Source organism: Hemitrygon akajei, chromosome 1 (genome assembly GCF_048418815.1).
Source record: "Hemitrygon akajei chromosome 1, sHemAka1.3, whole genome shotgun sequence".
In the NCBI taxonomy this organism is placed as follows: domain Eukaryota; kingdom Metazoa; phylum Chordata; class Chondrichthyes; order Myliobatiformes; family Dasyatidae; genus Hemitrygon; species Hemitrygon akajei.
In genome coordinates, this window is record NC_133124.1 from 190166161 (window position 1) to 190185914 (window position 19754).

Below are 19754 nucleotides of genomic sequence, written 5' to 3' on the forward strand. Positions count from 1 at the left end.
TAAATCTACACTGACCCATTTTCACTAATCCCACTTTAACCCAGTTTTTTTCTCTCCGCATTCCTAACTCCCTGCCACCCTCCTCTCCCCCACCCCGCCAGATCCTACCCCTCACTTGCAGATTAGGGACAAGTCCTGGTGGCCTACCAACCAGCACCTCTTTGTGATATGGTTGTAAACCAGAGCTGGTAGAGGAAACCATGCAGCCATAGGAGGAATGGATGAACCCCACACAGATCACACCCAGTCAGGACGAATCCTCGGTCAGTGGTGCAGTTCATCGCAGCTTCACCTCCCCAAGCCTCGGATCTGCTTTGTGGAGAAAGAGACCAAGCTTGTTCCATCTATCAGCTTGAGAATAAACCCTACCACATGGCACCTATAGAACTTTGCCTGACGATGGCAGTAAGCAGCAAAAATTATTCCCTTAGCTCTGCAGAACAATTTATATCATGAACAAAAGCTCTAAACAGCAGATAATGAGGATATTTTTATGCAGGATTATGTGGATCTGAAAATTTGTGACTGACCAGGCATCAAATAACTTTATCAATAAATTTACAAACCAAGGCTACCGATACCTTACCATGGACACTGACCTGAGCCACACTGCACTCTGACCCCCTTCCCTGCTGTATCGATTGTATTGCGTTAAAGTCATCATCTCTCTCTCTCTGCTCCAGGAGAAAATCAAAAGAAATGCAAACTTGTGGAAGGGGGCATTTAGCTCCAAGGCTGGGAATGAAGTGTGTGTCTATTGCCTCAAGTTTACTCCCTTTATCCCAGTGGCAGAAAACAGTGCAACTTCGGATTTATAGTGTGGCAGAGGAATTCAGTTCAGACACAGGCCCTATTGCCCCATCATAGTGTCCACGTAGTCCATTTTCCTGCATTTGGTCCATATCCCCTCCCCTCCCCTCCATGTTCAAGACCTTCTTAAAGTATAATATTGTACCTGCCTCAGTCACTAGCAGCTCATTTCATATACTAACCCCCCCCCCCTGCAGAAAGCTGCCCTTCAGCCTCCTTTTAAATCTTTCTTTCTTCCCTCACCCTAAAACCAATGCCCCTTAGCCTTGGACACCCCTACCCTGGTTAGGAGATTAGACAGCACCATGTATCTGGTCCATTGTTCATGAAGGGACTGTGGCCCTGGGGCTGGTCTGACGGCTCCGTGTTACTGAAACTTGCTGCTTTATTAACTCTTTAGAATTCCTCGAGATTTTACTTCAGCCTCACAGTTATAGCTTCATCACCACCTTTAAACCTAGTTAGCAGGTCTACCAGGGTTGCAAGGCTCAGGCTGAAACTAAATGGCAATTCCTATTTATTTTGTCTTTGAACAGCTTCGGGCGCAATGGCTGATACCTACCGGTAATCATGTTGCAAATTCTGTAAGAGTCTGGCTTTAAGGGCAGTGAGGGCTGTGAGCCTTCCTCACCCCCTTCTCTACCCCCCCCCCCCCACCACCATCAGATTTCTGAATGAACGATGAACCCATGTTCATTGCCTCAGATCTTATCTCCTTTTTGCACTATGTATTTAACTTATTTTTAAAAATGTATTTCTCACTGTAATTTATAGATTTTTATTATTTATTCCAATGCACTACTGCCACAAAATTAACACATTTCACGACATACGCCAGAGATATTAAACCTGATTCAGGATTCTAAAATCTAACCTTATTAGTCTATTTTTCCTGATATCTCTCCTGCACTGAAGAGGGTAAAGAAAATACGTTTCAAACAACGGAGGTGTTGAAAAGTCAGGGTCAGTAATTTTATTACGAAGACTCGGTCTACCTGCGAGAAGCCGGGCCAAAACTCACTCCCCCTGTATCCTCGAAACTCCTCGGCGAGTTTCGAGCTCACGTCGATCCGGAGCACGGCGCGGCTCTCCTCTCCGGATTCACCCTCGGGTCCGGCTCTTCGGCCAGAGCGGACGGTGCAATCCCGTTATCGACCAAGTGGCATTTTACCCAATACCGCCTCTTTCCCTCAAAAGCCCGTTTATCTGAAAAGAACATCAGCTAAGATATCAGTATAGTCACATGCCGTTCGTTTATTTGGAAAACTTTGGTTTCTACTTGCGCCCTGGTTTGCCGTGCGGCTATCCCACCTCCCCCCACCCCCCACCCGCACTCTGACCCCTGCTCCCTAGACTCTGTAGAGAGACCTTCTCTGTTCTCGACAAAGGATCTTCCTGAATGCCCTCCTGAAGTCCTGGTTGAAGATAGTGTAGATGACGGGGTTCAGGGAACTATTGCAATATCCAATCCAGAAGAAGAACTTGAAGACGACGGGCGGGATTGAGCAGGTCTTCGGGCAGATGGCCGTCAGGCTATAGGAGAAGAAGAAAGGGAACCAGCAGAAAACGAAAGCGCCGATGACCACGGATAAGACAAAGGTAAATCTTTTCTCCCGGTTCTGGATTGCTTTCTTCCTGAGGGCGTTGGGTGTTAAGAGACCCTGTCGCTTTACGAAGTGATCCTGGCTTTGGAAATTCCAATTCTCCGCGCCCTGCCCGCTCTCTTGCGGCTCAGTCCTTCTCCGGGGCTTCTCCTTGTTTGAGCACTCCTCGGGCTCCGAGGATGAGGAATCTTCCTTGCCCTTGCTCTCGGGCTGGGCGCCCTTCTCCTGTCCATTGGGGGCGGAGGGCGTGGTTTGCTCGGCGGGCTTCTTGGAGCTGTTGGGGTTGACCCCCTCCTCTTTCCTGCTGCCCGGTGACTGCCTCGCCCTCTGCTTGGCCACCTGGTAGATCCTCAGGTACACCAGAATCATGATAACGCACGGGGCAAAGAAAGAGCCGATGCAGGAAGATAAGATGTACCATTTCTCCTCGTTCAGTCGGCACACGGGGATCTCCTCTTCGCTCAGCTTCTTGTTCATGGAGAGGAGAGGGGGGAAGGAAATGACCGCAGCAATGAGCCAGACGGTCAGGATCACGCAGCGGATTCTCCTCGGTGTCCTCTTGGAGTTGTACTGAATGGCCTGGGTCACTGACCAGTATCTGTCCAAACTTATGGCGCAGAGGTGCACGATGGAGGAAGTGCAGAACAGAACGTCCAAGGCCAGGTAAATTTCGCACCAGACCCGCTTGAAGTACCAGTAGCCCATCAGCTCGTTGGCCAGAGAGAAGGGCATCACCAAGGTGGCCACCAAGATATCCGCGGCGGCGAGGGAGACGAGGAAGAGGTTCTGGGGGGCTTGCAGCAACCTGCTGGTCAGGACGGCAATGATGACCAGCACGTTCCCGATGATGGTGAAGACGATGATGAAGGTGATGGCCGTGGCGATACCCGCGGTGCTCCGAGGCGTGTACGGCACCGACAGTCGCTCCCCCCAGAGGACCTGCTGGCTGCCGTTGCACAGTGAGCTGGCGTTGCCGCGGAGCGTCGGGCACTCCATCGCTGCCCGTCCAGCCGACTGGCTCAGTCAGTCGGAGAGTTGCAGCGAACCCGGTGGCAGTTCCCCTGTAACGCCCGAGCTCATCGCCAGGAGCGTTCCTCCCTGTTCCGTTCCATTCAGCTCAACGGCTCACTTTATTCCAGGGCAGCTGGAGTTGGCGGCTGTGAGTATCAGACTTTATCAGCTGAAGATAGTGTGCACTGACTGATGACAAACTCTATTTCCATTTAAATTTTTGCCTCCACTGTCCGGGCACTCCGCATTTAAAGGGGAGGGTCGCGCCACACACACACACACACACACACAAACAGCCCCCTACACCGACGTAAGAGATCACGTTGCCGTCATCGTCGCCTCCCCGCGGTTACCAAGTTATTTCGTCCCTCATATGCAGTCCAGCGCGACCCTTTCAAAACTATCAGCGACTTGCAGAGAGGTTTCGGATCTGTGCACACAGTCTCCCTAACGCTCTTTGGCTGCGCAAAAGGGTCACGGAGCTGCATCAATAAGCCCGACTAATGTGAGGTTCCTGGAGGTACGGAGGGGAGGGAGGGAGGGAGGGAGCCGGGGCTACTTGCACAGGTTTTACCCACGTTGAAAGTTCCAAACGGAACATTTCAGGATGCCACGTTATCCACAATGTTCGATGTGAAAGGATAGTGGCTGTAGATTTTTTTTTAAAAATCACTAATTTTATGAAGCAGAGCCGCATAAATAATGATTAATAAGATATTGGGAGTTTTATCAAAGAGGTAAATAAGACATTTGATTGAAACTTTCACTGAAGTCTGATAGTCATTAATAAACGCAACAATATCATTTCAGTGTTCCGAGTCTAACTGTTCTGAAAATACTATCGGGAAACCCCGGATTAAGCGAGGCTGGGTTTGTGTACAGATCGCCTATTGTACGTGACATTTAGCAGCGCGGATCCTCGAAATAGCAGCGTTATCGCTTTCTCGGTAGAGCGAGTAACGGAGGCAGTAAGGGTACATGCAAAAGGACATATAGCCCTCTCTCTCTCTCTCTGTGGGGGCAGACTTGCCTGTATATACGGGACCGTTTCTTTGTAAATGCCGGTCAAAGCAACTTCCGTGCCACCGAACATTTCCATCTGCTTTTCCTTGCTGTTTTTTTTTAAATCATTTACATGGATTCACGTCTGCATTAATATAGTCCGCTGAGGAACATTCCACAAAAAAAAAACGTTTTTATCGAAATTGACGGAATGAAGTTTGGAAGCGCTGCCATCAGTACCCTGGAGAGAGGCAGGGAAAGTTGGGACCACAGTGACTCCTGTCGTTGGTTGCCAACTCAGCAAATAGATCGTTATTTGCACAACATGACTGCTTGAACCACTGTGACAGATTTCTGAATGCGGTGCTGTGATGTTAAGCGACTGATGAGGAGTCGACCCGAAGCGTTCGACTGCTTATTCATTTCTGCTCCCTGCCCTGCTGCGTTTTATGGTGTGTGCTGAAGTCTTATAAAACTCATTTGTGGGAGGTAGATGAAGATGGCCGATTGTTTCCCATTGCAGTCACACCTTGAAGAGCCTGTTTTGCTATAGTTAGGAGTCTGTGGGTATAAGACTGTCTGGAGGAAATTGGTGAACTAGATTGTGACAATCACCGCAAATGTGTCTTTTTTTTAAATTCCAGATTTAAAGCAATTAACTACATTTAAATTCTCCAGCTGCTGTGGTGGGACCTGAATTGATCCCATTTATCTAATTAATTCTGACCTCAGGATTGCTGCTTCAGTAATTAAACCATCATTTTGTTATTGCCACTACCTGCATGAATACACTTGATAAAAACTTTACAATATATCTAACAAATAGTAACAAATTATTATCATGAATTGGTTAGGTATGGACCAGACTACTTTGGGTAAATATCCTAGTTGGTATGGTAAACATCCTCCCTCCCTCACCACCATTCAGGGCCCCAGACAGTCCTTCCAGGTGAGGCGACACTTCACCCGTGAGTAGGCTGGTGTGGTATACTGCATCCGGTGCTCCCGGTGCGGCCTTTTATATATTGGTGAGACCATTTCGCTGAACACCTACACTCTGTCCACCAGATCTCCCAGTAGATCTCCCAATATCTCCCAGTAGCCACACATTTTAATTCCATGTCCCATTCCCATTCTGATATGTCTATCCACGGCTTCCTGTACTGTCAAGATGAAGCCACACTCCGGTTGGAGGAACAACACCTTATATACCGTCTGGGTAGCCTCCAACCTGATGCCATGAACATTGATTTCTCTAACTTCCATTAATGCCCCTCCTCCCCTTCTTTATTTATCCCATATATATTTATTTAATCCCCCCTCCTTTTTGCTCTCTCTGTCCCTCTCACAATTACTCCTTGCCTGTTCTCCATCTCCCCCTGGTGCTCCCCTACCCCTTTCTTTCTCCTTAGGCTTCCTGTCCCATGATCCTTTCCCTTCTCCAGCTCTGTATCCCCTTTGCCAATCACCTTTCCAGCTCTTAGCTTCATCTCTCCCCCTCCTGTCTTTTCCTATCATTTTGGATCTCCCCCTCTCCCTCCCACTTTCAAATCTCTTACTATCTTTTCTTTCAGTTAGTCCTGATGAAGTGTCTCAGCCCGAAACATCGACTGTGCTTCTTCCTATAGATGCTGCCTGGCTTGCTGCGTTCCACCAGCATTTTGTGTGTGTTGCTGGTTGGCATGTTTCCCTGCTGTATAACTCTAAACTTGGTTGATTGGTATCTATCTGTCTTGAAGGGCAATGGGTGACAATGATCACCATCACAAGCCTGGGTGGAAGGTATGGAGATCCTGAGATGCCCAGTCATCAAGACCCCCCTCTCAGCCTCACCAGTGTAGTCCAGAGGAGAGCTTGTGCAGCAATACGCTTGGCACCAGCTTGGCTGCAGGAGCTGCCGGAAGGATGTTCAATGATGTCCAGCTGCCTTAGGGGCTCCACTCCTAAGGAGCGTTCGTCTCTCCCAAGTCTGCCCACAAGGCAGTGGGGCTATTTACCCATAGCTGGGAATCTGGTTCACGAGGACCAGGGCATGTCCACACACCAGTGGGCCTGCGTGCTACGTGTGCAGGGGCCAGACCTCCTCCCCGTCCTCCGTAGTTCAGCCTGCGTCCAAAAGGAGTTCAGTTTCTGTTTGTTGCCAGTGAGGGGGCACCACTTGAGGCTTGTTGTTGTAGAAGCTATGTACTGGCAAGGAGAGACACACACCTTCAGCTCTCCTTTTCGCGAGACTGCTAGCCAATGGAAATGTGAGCGACAAGCACTACCACACTAGACACGTCACAACAACTGTATAACTCTGTCTTTATAGACTGTAGGTATAGTTTTTCAAATCCCAATATGATATAAACCTAGAAATTAGGAATCAAATATCTGTACACAAGCTGCAACTACTTGTTAATGTTTGCCTTATAGATTGACATACAGAACATTGTACGACATTAATGTACAGAAGGATCTTGGGGCCCAAGTCCACTCCTCCCTAAAAGTGGCAATGTAAGTACACATATACTTAGATTGGTAATGAAGTTAGATGACATGCTTGCCTTCATCACTAAGGGAAGAGAGCATCAGAGTCAGGAAGTCATGATGCAATTGGACAAAACTTTGGGCTACATCTGGAGTATGGCATGCAGCTTTAGGTGCTCCATTATTATTCAAGAATCAAGATTGATTAACATCATTTCTGTTACACAAGTGTAGAGGAGAATGAAATAATTCTTGAATAAACTCTTCTCGGGCTTCCAGCCATGTACAGGTATCAATTATAACCAATGCTTCAATGACAAATTCTGCCATCTTCTTCAGGGATGATGCCTGGGCATGCCTAGTCCAGTGGTAGTTTTACCCCTGTATTCTGTCCCCCCCGATTGGTTAGTCCTCATCCAATCAGGTTTCCGCTCTCCCATCTTGTTTGCAATCGAATTCCAGTTCTTACTTAGAAAGAGCCCTTCATCTTTGTTAAAATTCTACCAGACTAGACATGCCTTGGCATCATCCTTGACAAAGATGGCAGAGTTTGTCATCGAAACGTCGGTTATCGTTGATATCTGTACCCGGCTGGAAGCCCAAGAAGAGATTATTCGTCATATACACCGTGAAAGCACTAGAAGTAATTGTTACTTCAGATTCAATGCAGCACAAACAAACATAATAAGACAATAATATTCTAGAAAAGCACAATAAATATATACGGGAGACATAAGATAGCCTACGTATGTAGATTGATCCTACATCCATAAAGTGACACAAGGCACAGGAGTGTCTGTACTTAAGGTGACTCTGACAGGAAATGATAAAGTTGTTGGTATCCTCTACATGAAGGATGTGGAAGTTATGGGGAGGGTGCAGAAGAGGTTCACTGGGATACTGTTTCAATTAGAGGATATGAGCTATAAGGAGAGGTTGGACAAACTTGGATTGTTTTCTGTGGAGTATCAAAGGCTGACAAGGTTATAAAATTATGAGAGGCGTAGAGATGGGAGACAGTCAGAATCATTTTCCCGAGGTAGAAATGTTGCCAACTAGAGAGCATAGATTTGCAGGAGGGAACATGTTTAAAAGGGATATTCAGGGAGAGCATATTTTTAACACAGATATAGCAGGTGCTTGGAAAGTGGGTTCATAGTGGAGTTAGACATGCTAATTGTGTTCAAGAGGATTTAAGAGAGCCACGTGGATATGGAGGGAGTGGAGGGATTTGGACCATGTGCAGGCAAAAGGGATTAGCTTAATTTGGTGTCAGGATCAGCACTGAGGTCATAGGCCAAAGGCCTTGTTCCTGTGCTTCGCTATGTTCCATGTTCTGTGTTCTTTATTAATCTTAATGCGTAGAATCATTCGTTCCTTTCTCGTTTATTTCCTGAATGTTCAACCGTTTTGTTCTTTTTTATTTACTAAGATTCTGTTTATCAGCAATGAGTCAGATACTGATTCACGTAAACCTACAATGAGATCAAAACCTACACTCCTTGCTGATCCAGTTGGTCGATTCAAGAGCAGCTTCTTCCCCTCTGCCATCCGATCCCTGAATGGACTTCGAAGCTTTGGACGCTACCTCACTTTTTTTAATATACAGTATTTCTGGTTTTTTTGCACATTTTTAATAATCTGTTCAATATATGTAATTGATTTACTTGTTTATTTATTATTGTGTTTTTTTTTTCTCTGCTAGATTATGTGTTGCATTGAACTGCTGCTGCTAAGTTAACAAATTTCACATCACATGCTGGTGATAATAAACCTGATTCTGATTCTAATTCTGATTCCTCAACATTAAATTCTGGAAAAAAACTTTTATTGATACATGAATATTTTAATGCAGGGCAAGGTTTACTGTAACTCCTGCTGATTATGCACACAAAAAAAATCAAAATCTATATTAATTCATTGTGTTTAGATTATAGTATATCTGAACTATTTAAACCCTGAGACCTGCTGGTACACCAGTAAAATAAGATGGCTCTGGCAAACTATCTTTCAATTCCTTGTTTATAACATAACCAACTCCCTATTTTGGTCTGGAGAATGGAAATACCATGAAATACCCAGTCATATTCAGTTTCCTGTGATTTTTTATTGACAAGTTCACATTAGTTATCAGTGGAGGGTGGAATCGGGCACAAATTCAATTGTCCCACCCCACTGTCAAATTTATCATAAAACTCTCAGATTATATTTGCAAATAGGCAGTTTGTGCAGTGGCAATAGCCTTTGCCTGGTGAGTCATCGTTGTTCTCATTATGTGATACAACACAGAGGCATGCCCTTCAGCCCATCATGCCCCATACTAGCCATTAAATACCCATTTATACGCAGCCTACTATGCTCTGGTGATCCAAGTGCTGCTAATCCTGAGGATTCTGAAGTACTGTGAACTCTTCTGTCTCCACCACCTCCCAGGTCAGTGCAATCAACCTCCATCCACCCTCTGGGAAGAGAAAAGATCTCTTCTAAATCTTTCACTCCTCACCTTACAGTTCTGACCTCCAGACTTACACAGTTCTGCCATGGGAAACGATTTTTTTGATAACTATTCTATCTATGACTCTCGTAAGTTTGTTTGCCACTATCAGGTGCAACCCTCCACCCCACCACACTTCCCCACCCCAGTCTGCTGAAAGAAGGCCAGCTGATCCAGTTTCTCATCATTTTCATCCTGGTGGATCTCCTCTGCATCCACTCCGCTGCCTCACAAACCTCGTGTAGCACATCTTTCCCGATGTGTGGGGACCAGAGCCACGCACCATGTTCTAAAGTTTTATTGAATTGATAAAATTGTTTCAAAACCTCTTGCTCTTCAATTCTATGTTAGAGAAGACAGCAATGCTTTCTTTATCATAGCTTCATAGAAAAGTACAGCACAGAACATGCCCTTCAGCCCATCTAGAACATGCAGAACCATTCAAACTGCCTATTCCCATTGACCTGCACCGGGACCCTACCATCCATGTGCCTATCCAATGTTGGAATCGGGCTTGTGCTGGCAGCTTGTTTCACAGTCACACAAACGTCTGAGTGAAGAAGTTTCCTCTCATGTTCCCCTTAAATTTTTCACCTTTCACCTTTAACCCACGATCTCTAGTTGTACCACCATCCAACCTCAACAAGAAAAGCCTGCTTGCATTTACCCTACCTATACCCCTCATAATATTGTATACCTCTATCAAATCTCCTCTCAATCTTCTATGTTCCAAAGACTTAAGTCCTAACCTATTCAATCTCTCTTGTGCTTTCTCCTGAATTTCTACAAAGAAGAAATGGACCTGGGTTACTTGTAGTCGTAAACTTTACTTTGTGACGTGGTTATCACCATGATAACCATAAGTCCTCAAGGCATAGGCCATTCGGCCCATCAAGTCTACTGTGGCATTTTATCACGGGCGATCCATTTCCCTCTGAATTCCAGTCTTCTGCCTTCTCTCTGTAATCTTTCATGCCCTGACTAATCAAGAACCCCCTCCTCGCTGACAATTAACACAGGCATACCTCATGGATGCGTGCTTAGCCCTGCTCTCTCCACACCCATGACTGTGTGGCTAAGTACAGCAAAACCACCATCTATAAATTTGCCAATGGACTAACCATTGTCAGCAGAGCCTCAGATGAGACAAGGAGGCATACAGGAGTGAGACAGATCAGCTGGTTGAGTGGTGTCGCAACAACAACCTTGCACTGAATGTCAGTTGTGGAGTACAGGGAAGGAAGATCGAGGGCAAGCGTTCTCATCGAGCGATCTGCAGTGGAAAGGGTGAGCAGTTTCAAGTTCCTGGGTGTCAACGTGTCTGAAGCTCTATCCTGGGCCCAACATATTGACGCAATTACGAATAAAACATGTCAGTGGCTTTCTTTACGAATTTGAGGGGACTTTTAGTATGTCATCAAAGACTCTTGCAGATTTCTACGGTTGTACCTTGGAGTTATACCGTGGTTCTCATTTGTGATGCATACCACCAGCAGCTGACTCTAATCAAGCACTTGAGATAATGCGTGATACCATCTCCCAACAAGAAACAGTTCATCCCAATAGTCAAGGATCCCTGCCAAATGACTATCAGCATATAACCTGTAGCACCAAAGGTCCTAAAACACAAGACCACTGTTATACTAAGATAAGGAATTCTTTGGCCAGACCACATTTTGGGAAATCTGATTACTTGTCTGTCCTTCTACCTGCATGCAGGTGGAGGCCAAAGAGCAAGGCTCCAGTCATTAGGACAACACAGAGGAGGTCGCAAGAGGCAGAGGGGCAGCTACAGGATTGCTTTGAGTTGGTGGACTAGGCCATGTTCAAGGCCTCATCAGTGGATCTGAATGAATACGCCATGGTTGTCACGGGCTTCATTAAAACAGTTGTAGACAAGAGTATCCCTGCAAGATCATTCAGGCTCTTCCCCAACCAGAAGCCCTGGATGAACAATGAGATCTGCAATCTGCTGAGGGCCAGATCAGACGCATTCAGGTCTGGTGACCAAGGAAGTTACAAGATGTCCAGGTATGATCTCCAGAAAGCCATTTCACAGGCAAAGTAGCAACTCCGTAAGACCATAAGATATGGTCACCACATCCTAGCTAACAAAATTCCTCCTCATCTCCATTCTAAAAGGATGCCCCTCCATTCTGAGGTTGTGTCCTCTGGTCATAGAATCTCCCACCATAGGAAACCTCCTCTCCACATCCATTGTTTCACCATTCAACAGGTTTCAATGAGGTCAACCCTTATTCTAGTGAGTACAGACCCAGAACCATCAAATACTCTTCATATGAAAAACCACTCAATCCTGGGATAATTTTCGTGAACCTCTTTTGAACGGTCTCCAGTTTCGACACACCCTTTCTAAGACAAGGGGCCCAAAACAGCTCACAATATTCCAAGTGAGGTCTTACCAGTGCTTTATAGAGTCTCAACATTAGATCCTTGCTTTTATATTCTAGTGCTCGTGAAATGAATGCCGACATTGCTTTTGCCTTCCTCAACACAGACTCAACCTGCAAATTAACCTTTAGGGAGTCCTGCACAAGTTCTTCTGTAGCCTCTCTACTTCCTCAAAACTATCTACCCCTCTACCTATCTTCACATTGTCCACAAACTTTGCAACAAAGCTATCAATTCCATCATCGAAGTCATTAACATATAATGTAACAAGAGTCGATCCCAACACAGACCCCTACGGAACACCACTAGCCACCAACAACCGGTCAAAAAAGGTTCCCTTTATTCTCACTCTTTGCCTCCTGCCAATCAGTCACTGCTTCATCCATGTTACAATCTTTCCTGTAATACCATGGGCTTGAGGCTTGTTAAGCAGCCTCATGTGTGGCACCTTATCCAAGGCAATCTGAAAATCCATGGATTCTCCTTTATCTACCCTGCTTCTTATTTCTTCAAGGAATTCCAACAAGTTTGTCTGGCAAGATTTTCCTTCGAGGAAACCATGCTGACTACGGCCTATTTTGTCATGTGCCTCCAAGTACCCTGAGACCTCATCCTTAATAATCAACTCCAACATCTTCCCAACCACTGAGGTCAAACTAACTGGCCTATAGTTTCTCTCTCCCTTCTTGAAGGGTGGAGTGATATCTGCAATTTTCCAGTTTTCCGGAACCATTCCAGAATCCAGTGATTCTTGAAAGATCATTACTAGTGCTTCCATAATCTTTTCAGGCACCACTTTTAGAACCCTGGGGTGTGCACCATCTGGTCAAGGTTACTTAACTACCTTCAGACCTTTCAACTTCCCAAGAACCTTCTCTCTGGTTATGGTAACTTCACACACTTCATGACCCCTGACACCTGGAACTTCCAGCATACTGCTAGTGTCTTCCACAGTGAAGACTGACGCAAAATACTTGTTCAGTTCATCCACCATTTCCTTGTCCCCCATTACTACCACTCCAGCAGCATTTTCTAGCAGTCCAATATCCACTGTCGCCTCTCTGTTACACTTCATATATCTGAAGAATCTTTTGGTATTCTTCTGACTAAACTTGAATCAACAAAGGATGCTTGACAGTTGTAGAAAGGCTTGAACGCTATCACCTCTTAAGTGCAAAGTCAGCTGACATAGGCGACAACAGGGTTTTGCTTCCAGGTGAGCTCTATGCTCACTGGCCATCAAAACATGGAGGAACCATCACGAACTGCCACAACCCCTGACGATCCTGTGACATCAGTTTCCAAGGTTGACGTGTGAGCATCCTTCAGGAGGGTGAACCTATGGAAATCAGACAGGGTAGACAGGGTACCTTGCCAAGTACTAAAGACCTGAACTGATCAACCGGCTAGAGTGTTCACTGAGATTTTCACTTCTCATTTCAGCAGTCTGAGGTACCCACCTGCTTCGAGCAGGCTTCACTTGTAACAGCACCCAAAAAGAATGTGGTGACCTGCCTCATCCAAATGATCATCCAGAAGCACTTCCATCCACAGTGATAAAGCATTTTGAGCGGCTGGTGATGAAAGATATCAACTCCTACCTGAGAAGCAACTTGGATTCCTCCTAATTCCTCCTGAGCAACAGGTCCACAGGAGATGGCATCTCATTGGCTCTTCACTCAACCCTGGAACATCTGGACAGCAAAGATGCATACATCAGGATGCTCTTTATCGACTACAGCTCAGCATTCAATACCATCATCTCCTCAAAACTAATCAATAAGCTTCAAAAGCTTGGCCTCAGTACCTCCCTGTGCATTTGGATCATCAATTTCCTCAGTTGCAGACCCCCATCAGTCTGGATTGGCAAAAGATATCTCTTCCACAATCTCCATCAGCACAGGACTGGGTGCTTTTCCCCCTGCTCTACTCGCTCTGCATTTAAGACTGTTTGTTTAAGCACAGCTCCAACGCCATTTTCAAGTTTGCTGACGACACCACTGTCACAGGCCAAATCAAAGGTGGTGACTGATCAGCATATGGGAGGGAGATTGAAAATCTGGCTGAATGGTGCCAAGACAGCAACCTCTCACTCAATGTCAGCAAAACGAAGGAGCTGATTATTGACTTCAGGGAGATGAAACAGAAGTCCATGAGCCTGTCCTCATTAGAGAATCAAAGGTTGAGAAGGTCAGCAACTTTAAATTCCTCATTGTTATCATTTCAGAGAACGTGTCCGGGGTCCAGCAATAAAGTACAATTGCAAAGAAAGCACAGCAGTGCTTCTACTTCCTTAAGGGTTTGCAAATATTCAGCATGACATCTAAAACTTTGACATACTTCTATTGAAGTGCAGTGGAAAGTATATTGACTGGCTGCATCACAGCCTGGTATGGAAACATCAATACCCTTGAACAGATAATCCTACAAAAAGTAATAGATATGGCCCAGTCTATCACAAGTAAAGCCCTCCCCACCACTGAGCATATCTACATGGAGCGTTCTCACAGGAAAGCAGCTTCCATCATCCGAGACCCCCATCACCCAGGTCATTCTCTCTTCTCCTTCAGGAAGAGGGTATAGGAGCCTCAGGACTCACACCACTAGGGGTTCATGAACCATTACTACCCCTCAACCGTATCGGGCTCTTGAACCAAAGGGGATAATTTCACTCAACCTCACTTGCCCCATTATTGAAACATTCCCACAACCCATTTCAAGTCACTTTCAAGGACTCATCATCTCACATTCTCAATATTTTAGTATTTATTTATTTACAATTATTATTTCTTTCTTTTTGTATTTGTACAGTTGTTGTCTTTTGCAAACTGATGGAGTGCCCAGTTGGCATGGTCTTCTATTGATTCTATTATGTTTCTTGGACTTACTGAATAGGCCTGCAAGAAAAGAAATCTTAGAATTGCATTTGGTGGCCTATATGTGCTGTGATAATTGAACTTGAACTTTGAAAGTTGGAGAACATTCCAACTGGTTGTGTCACCATCTGGTATGGAGAGTCCAATGCACAGGATGGGGAAAAGCTGCAGAGGGCCGTAAACTCAGCCAGCTCCTTCATGGGCATTATCTCCCTCACCACCAAGGTTGCCTTCAAAAGGAGATACCCGAAGAAGGTGGCTGCCACCCGGAATATGCTTTCTTCTGAATACTACTGTAAGGGAGGAGGTCCAGGAGCCTGAAGACCAGCACTCAGTGATTCAAAAACAGCTTCTTCCCCTCTGCTGTCAGCTTCTTGAATGGTCCATGGACTCATGTACACTACCTCACTATTTTTGCTCTAATATATATATTCTTTTTCTCATTGTAATATTTTATGAATTGCACAGTACTGCTGCCACAAGACAACAAATTTCATGATCTATGTCAGTAATTCTGAATCTGATTCTTGCATTACCTATTGAAACAAGATCCTACTGCAGATGCGGAGAGGATGTTTCCTATGGTGCGGGAGTCTAAGACCAGAGGACAAAGCCTCAGGAAAGAGGGGGTTCCATTTAGAACGGAGGTGAGGAGGAATTTCTTGAGCCAGAGAGCAGTGAACCTGTGGAATTCGTTGCCACAGACGGCTGTGGAGACCAAGTCATTGGATATACTTAAGGCAGAGGTTGATCGATTCTTAATCGGTCAGGGCATGAAGGGATACAGGGAGAAGGCAGGAGATTGGTGCTGAGAGGGAGATGGATCAACCATGATGAAATGGCAGAGCAGACTCGGTGGGACAAATGGCCTAATTCTGCTCCTATATCTCATGGTCATATGGTTGTCATGGTGAGTCCAAAACAAAAGATCATGCATATAGGAGAGGAACAAATAGAAGGACTAGTTAACAGGGAGAGCTAAAGTAAGGAGAATACTCACACAAATTATTTGGGTCAAACAGCCCGATTCTGAGCTATTAATACTCCATGATTCTAAAAGCCTGTTCAGTGCAAACTCCTCCTGTGCACACAGGAACTCCATTAAAAGGCAATGAGGTATAAACATGGCACAAATAAGGATAATCAACTTTTTTTTAGGAAAACATTTATTTGTTTTACAGACTTGATTTGAGGCAAGAGAAGACACAAGGAGAAGAATGATTGTGTCTTTGCATCGACGAATAACAAGATTTGTTTCCATTCTGCCGTTACCTCAATATGGCTTCAGCTTCAGAGCGACATCCTCAGCTGCTTTACTGTGGAACGCGATGGTAAGGGGCTTTATTTTCTGTTTTTAGCAACTGTATTCCCAGAGTTTACAGCTGAGACTGTGATGAGCATCTGGGCCACATAATAGGTGGCTACTATCAATCCCGAGTTATACACAGGAAAACAGAATGCACTAACAGCATAGGTGAAATCAGAAACAAGAAGGAGCATTCCTCCGATAGTGGCAAACAGCTTGACCCAGGACCAGTGCTGATTGAAGAGTGTCTTGGCACTGGCACGCCAGGCCATGGTGCCTATCAGACCGATGTAGATGTAGGCGGCCCACTGAAGGGGCTGGGGCTTTTCCCAGAGACACCTGCTAAGGAACAGCAAATATACGGTGCCTATAATCACCAGGAAAAAGGCTGCCAGCAAGTTTAAAGGCTTCAAACCAAACATCCAGATGTAACAGACATGTGCGAGGCCAAACAAGGAGTCACCTGAAACAACAGCAGAGTTAACAAACTTTTCAGTTTCTGCATTGCCACATGCTTTTCACATGATACCTTAGCATGTTCCCTTTTCCTGATACTCCTGAACAACGGCTTTTAGATAAAATTATGATTAATATGCAATACCGTGCTAACGTCTTAGGCACACATACATAGCAAAGGTGCCTGAAACTATTGCACAGAACTGTATCTGTTGGCATGGAGCTGAGAGTGAGTTTGTAAATCTGGCAAGAGCAAGGGATTCTGGGAACGGCGAGGGCAGGGCTCCTCGGGAGGGGTGCGGCAGAGAAGGAGTGTCAGGGACGGGATGTGGGGGGGGGGGGCGTGTAGATGCAGACACTCCCACCCCTGAGACATCATTTGATTCCAAGCGATTGGTTTATTGATCATTACAGAATGTCTCTCTGGTGTTTCCCGCTCCCTTTCCCTTTTCCCCACCACGATTCCCCTCTCCCTGCCCCCTTCCCACTCTCAGTCCACAATAGAGACCCATATCAGAATCAGGTTTATCATCTCTCACAAATGTTATGAAATTTGTTTTTTTTTTAAGCAGCAGCAGTACAGTGCAATACATACAATTACTACAGTAATTTAGGTATTCACACTACATACATGTGCCTAAGACTTTTGTATTGTACTGTATTATTTTATACTGGATACACAACGGGCTGCACGCTGGACTCTGGAGCAAAAACAAAAGGGCTGTTGGGTCAGGCAGCGTCTATGAAGGAAATTCATCTGAACTGAAAGAGTAGAAGGGAAACAGCCAGTGTAGAGAAGTAAAGGGAAGGGATGGGGTAGGACCTTCTCCTTTCACCCCTTCATGCTGGCTATCCCCACTTTACTTTTTCAGTCCAGATGCAGAGTCTCAACCTAAAACATCAGCTGTCCATTTCCCTCCACGGATGCTGCAGAGTTCCGCCAGCAGCTTGCTTCTTTGCAAATCAATTTTATATTTTCTGCTCTTTTCGATTTACTTTGCTTTTTCAGCTGAAGGTATTGGTGACTTTGAAACTTGATTTGTAGCTGTTCTTCAGGTGAGGCCACGTGGCGAATGCTATTACATTAGAATCTGACGCCTTTCTCTCTGAACATACTCACTTCACTTAGTGATCAGAATTGGGAATTCTCGATATCTAGGTCTGACATATCTTACTTTGTGTAATTTGTTGCAGCCAATTATTCTCATGTATAAGATCAGCACATTGGGTTCACCAAACACCAGACGTACTACCAGTATAGGAAACAAGCCCTGACCCATTGGAGAAATCTTTTATTTGTATCTGAGTCAGGCTACTTCACAGAAATACTAAAGCGTACAAAATTCAACACACGTTGGTCAGAACCGAGAAGCCCAATTGATTTTTCTGTCTGGGAAAGTGCTGAGATTATCTATATTATCGATGCTGCCTAATCTGCTGAATGTTCTCAGTGGCGCTGCAATTATCAAGTGTGACCTATAACTTATCGAGAAAGGCTTAATGAGCAACTTCAAGGAAGAGAGAGGTGGGGGAGATTCCGTCTGGCGGGCAGGAGGCACAACATCAACAGGTGATTTTTCATTTATTCTTTTCTCCTGCCGCGGACATTGCAAGGAAAATCGCGATTAATATTCCATCCCGAATTGCCCCTGTTGTGATGAATGGGGCTGTTCCAGGAGAATGCTGATATGATTCCGGACCGAGAGGCGTGTGAGCTGGATGGAAGCACGTGGAGGTGTTCCCCTACACCTACTGCCTCTTCTTGGGGAGAGCAGTGCCATGCTCGATAGATTGGACCAGTAACTGCCATGTGTTTCGTGGTGTGTAGGGTAGAAAATTTAGCAGCTTTATCCTGTTGATGGTCTTTGATTAGTGTTTAGTTAGCCTGCTTTTGCAAAGCTCCGGTTTGGAGAAGACGTTTCTAACTTATTTAGAGATACAACGCCTTTGGCCCCACGAGCCCACAGCGCCCAATTACACCCATGTGACCAGTTAACCATGTGACCCATGTGGGCGGAAACGGGAACACGCGGAGGAAACCCTCGTGGTCACGGGGAGACTGTACACACCCTTTACAGACAGCGACAAGAGCTGAACCTGGGTCGTTGGCCCTGTAAAGCATTATGCTGACCGCCACACTGCCGTGGTGTCAGAATGGTTGTTGTGACGCGTCTGGTGTGGTGGTGTAGTGGGTAGTGCTTGCCCCTCTCGCTTTCAGCTTCCACCGCTGGCTAGCAGTCTTGGGAAAAGGAGAGCTGGATGTGTAAGTCTCTCCCTGCCAGTACATAGCCTCTCCAACAGCAAGCCTCATCTAGTGCCTTCTTGCTGGCCACACACGGAAGCTGAAATCCTCTCGGACTCAGTTCACTACAGAGGACAGGGAGGAGGTCTGGCTCCTGCACATGTAGCACGCAGGCCTACCGGTGTGTGGACACACCCTGGCACTCGTGAACCAGATCCCCAGCCTTGTGGGCAGCCTTGGGACAGACAAAGGCTACGGGAGCAAATCCAGAGTGGAGCCCCTAAGGCGGCTGGACGTCATTGAACATCCTCTCGGCAGCTCCTGCAGTCGAGCTGGTGCCACACACATTGCTTCATAAGCTTTCCTTTGGACTACACTGGTGAGGCCGAGAGGGGGACCCTGGCAACCGGGCATCTCAGGATCTCCCTACCTTCCACCCAGGCTTGTGATGATCATCACCCATTGTCCTTCAAGACAGGCAGAAGCCAACCACCAATTAGACTACCATGAAGCCTGTGCCAATAAATGTTAATTAAAGTTAATTTAATTATGTAGTTTATGTTTATGCTGTTGTTACGCCTGTGGCCCCCTCCTTTTTGAGAATCGCAGGATCGCTATTGATTCGAGTCAGGAGACCCAGGAAATGAGAGAGAGACACGCAGATTCCTCAATGTTTGGAATGTGTCCTGGGCCTCCGAGATACAAAGCCACGGAACAGGTCGTTGTCTTTTGGAGACGGAATTGTGTATTGAATACTGTACGATTCATCGAAGCCCCCCCCCCCCAGGCAATGACCCGAGGGGGGGGTTGGTGGAGGGATTGCATCATCTCAACCTGATTGACATCTGAGACCCTGTGAGTCAGGATAAAAGAGGGTCTGTGGGAACAGCCCCTCAGATGCACCAGAAGAAATGCTAGATCTCCTGTAACAGCGTAATAGCGAAAGCCGGTGGAAAAGCCCACGTGCGTCCTTTTCCATTTGCCTCGGAATTGGTGGGCCTTTACCACAGAAGCAAGGCTTTAGCTAACCACAAAGGGGAAATCAGCCCCCAACGACTCTCGAAGGATCGAC

At 45.9% G+C, this 19754-nt stretch overlaps 2 protein-coding genes across 2 annotated transcripts in view; both read right to left on the reverse strand.

Moving 5' to 3' along the window:
• Positions 1 to 1756: 1756 nt before the first annotated feature.
• adra2b (adrenoceptor alpha 2B) lies at positions 1757 to 3738 on the reverse strand. The gene has a single exon (XM_073057485.1). The coding sequence runs from the start codon at positions 3408 to 3410 to the stop codon at positions 2160 to 2162; it is 1251 nt and encodes a 416-aa protein (XP_072913586.1). The 5' UTR covers positions 3411 to 3738; the 3' UTR covers positions 1757 to 2159.
• Positions 3739 to 15815: 12077 nt separating this feature from the next.
• The window catches only part of LOC140733756 (lysoplasmalogenase TMEM86A-like), a 37406-nt gene continuing 33467 nt past the window's right edge, over positions 15816 to 19754 (reverse strand). The window contains exon 3 of the mRNA XM_073057498.1: positions 15816 to 16447. Coding sequence (XP_072913599.1) covers positions 16020 to 16447 — 428 coding nt within the window. The 3' untranslated portion in view covers positions 15816 to 16019. The remainder of the gene's footprint in view (positions 16448 to 19754) is intronic.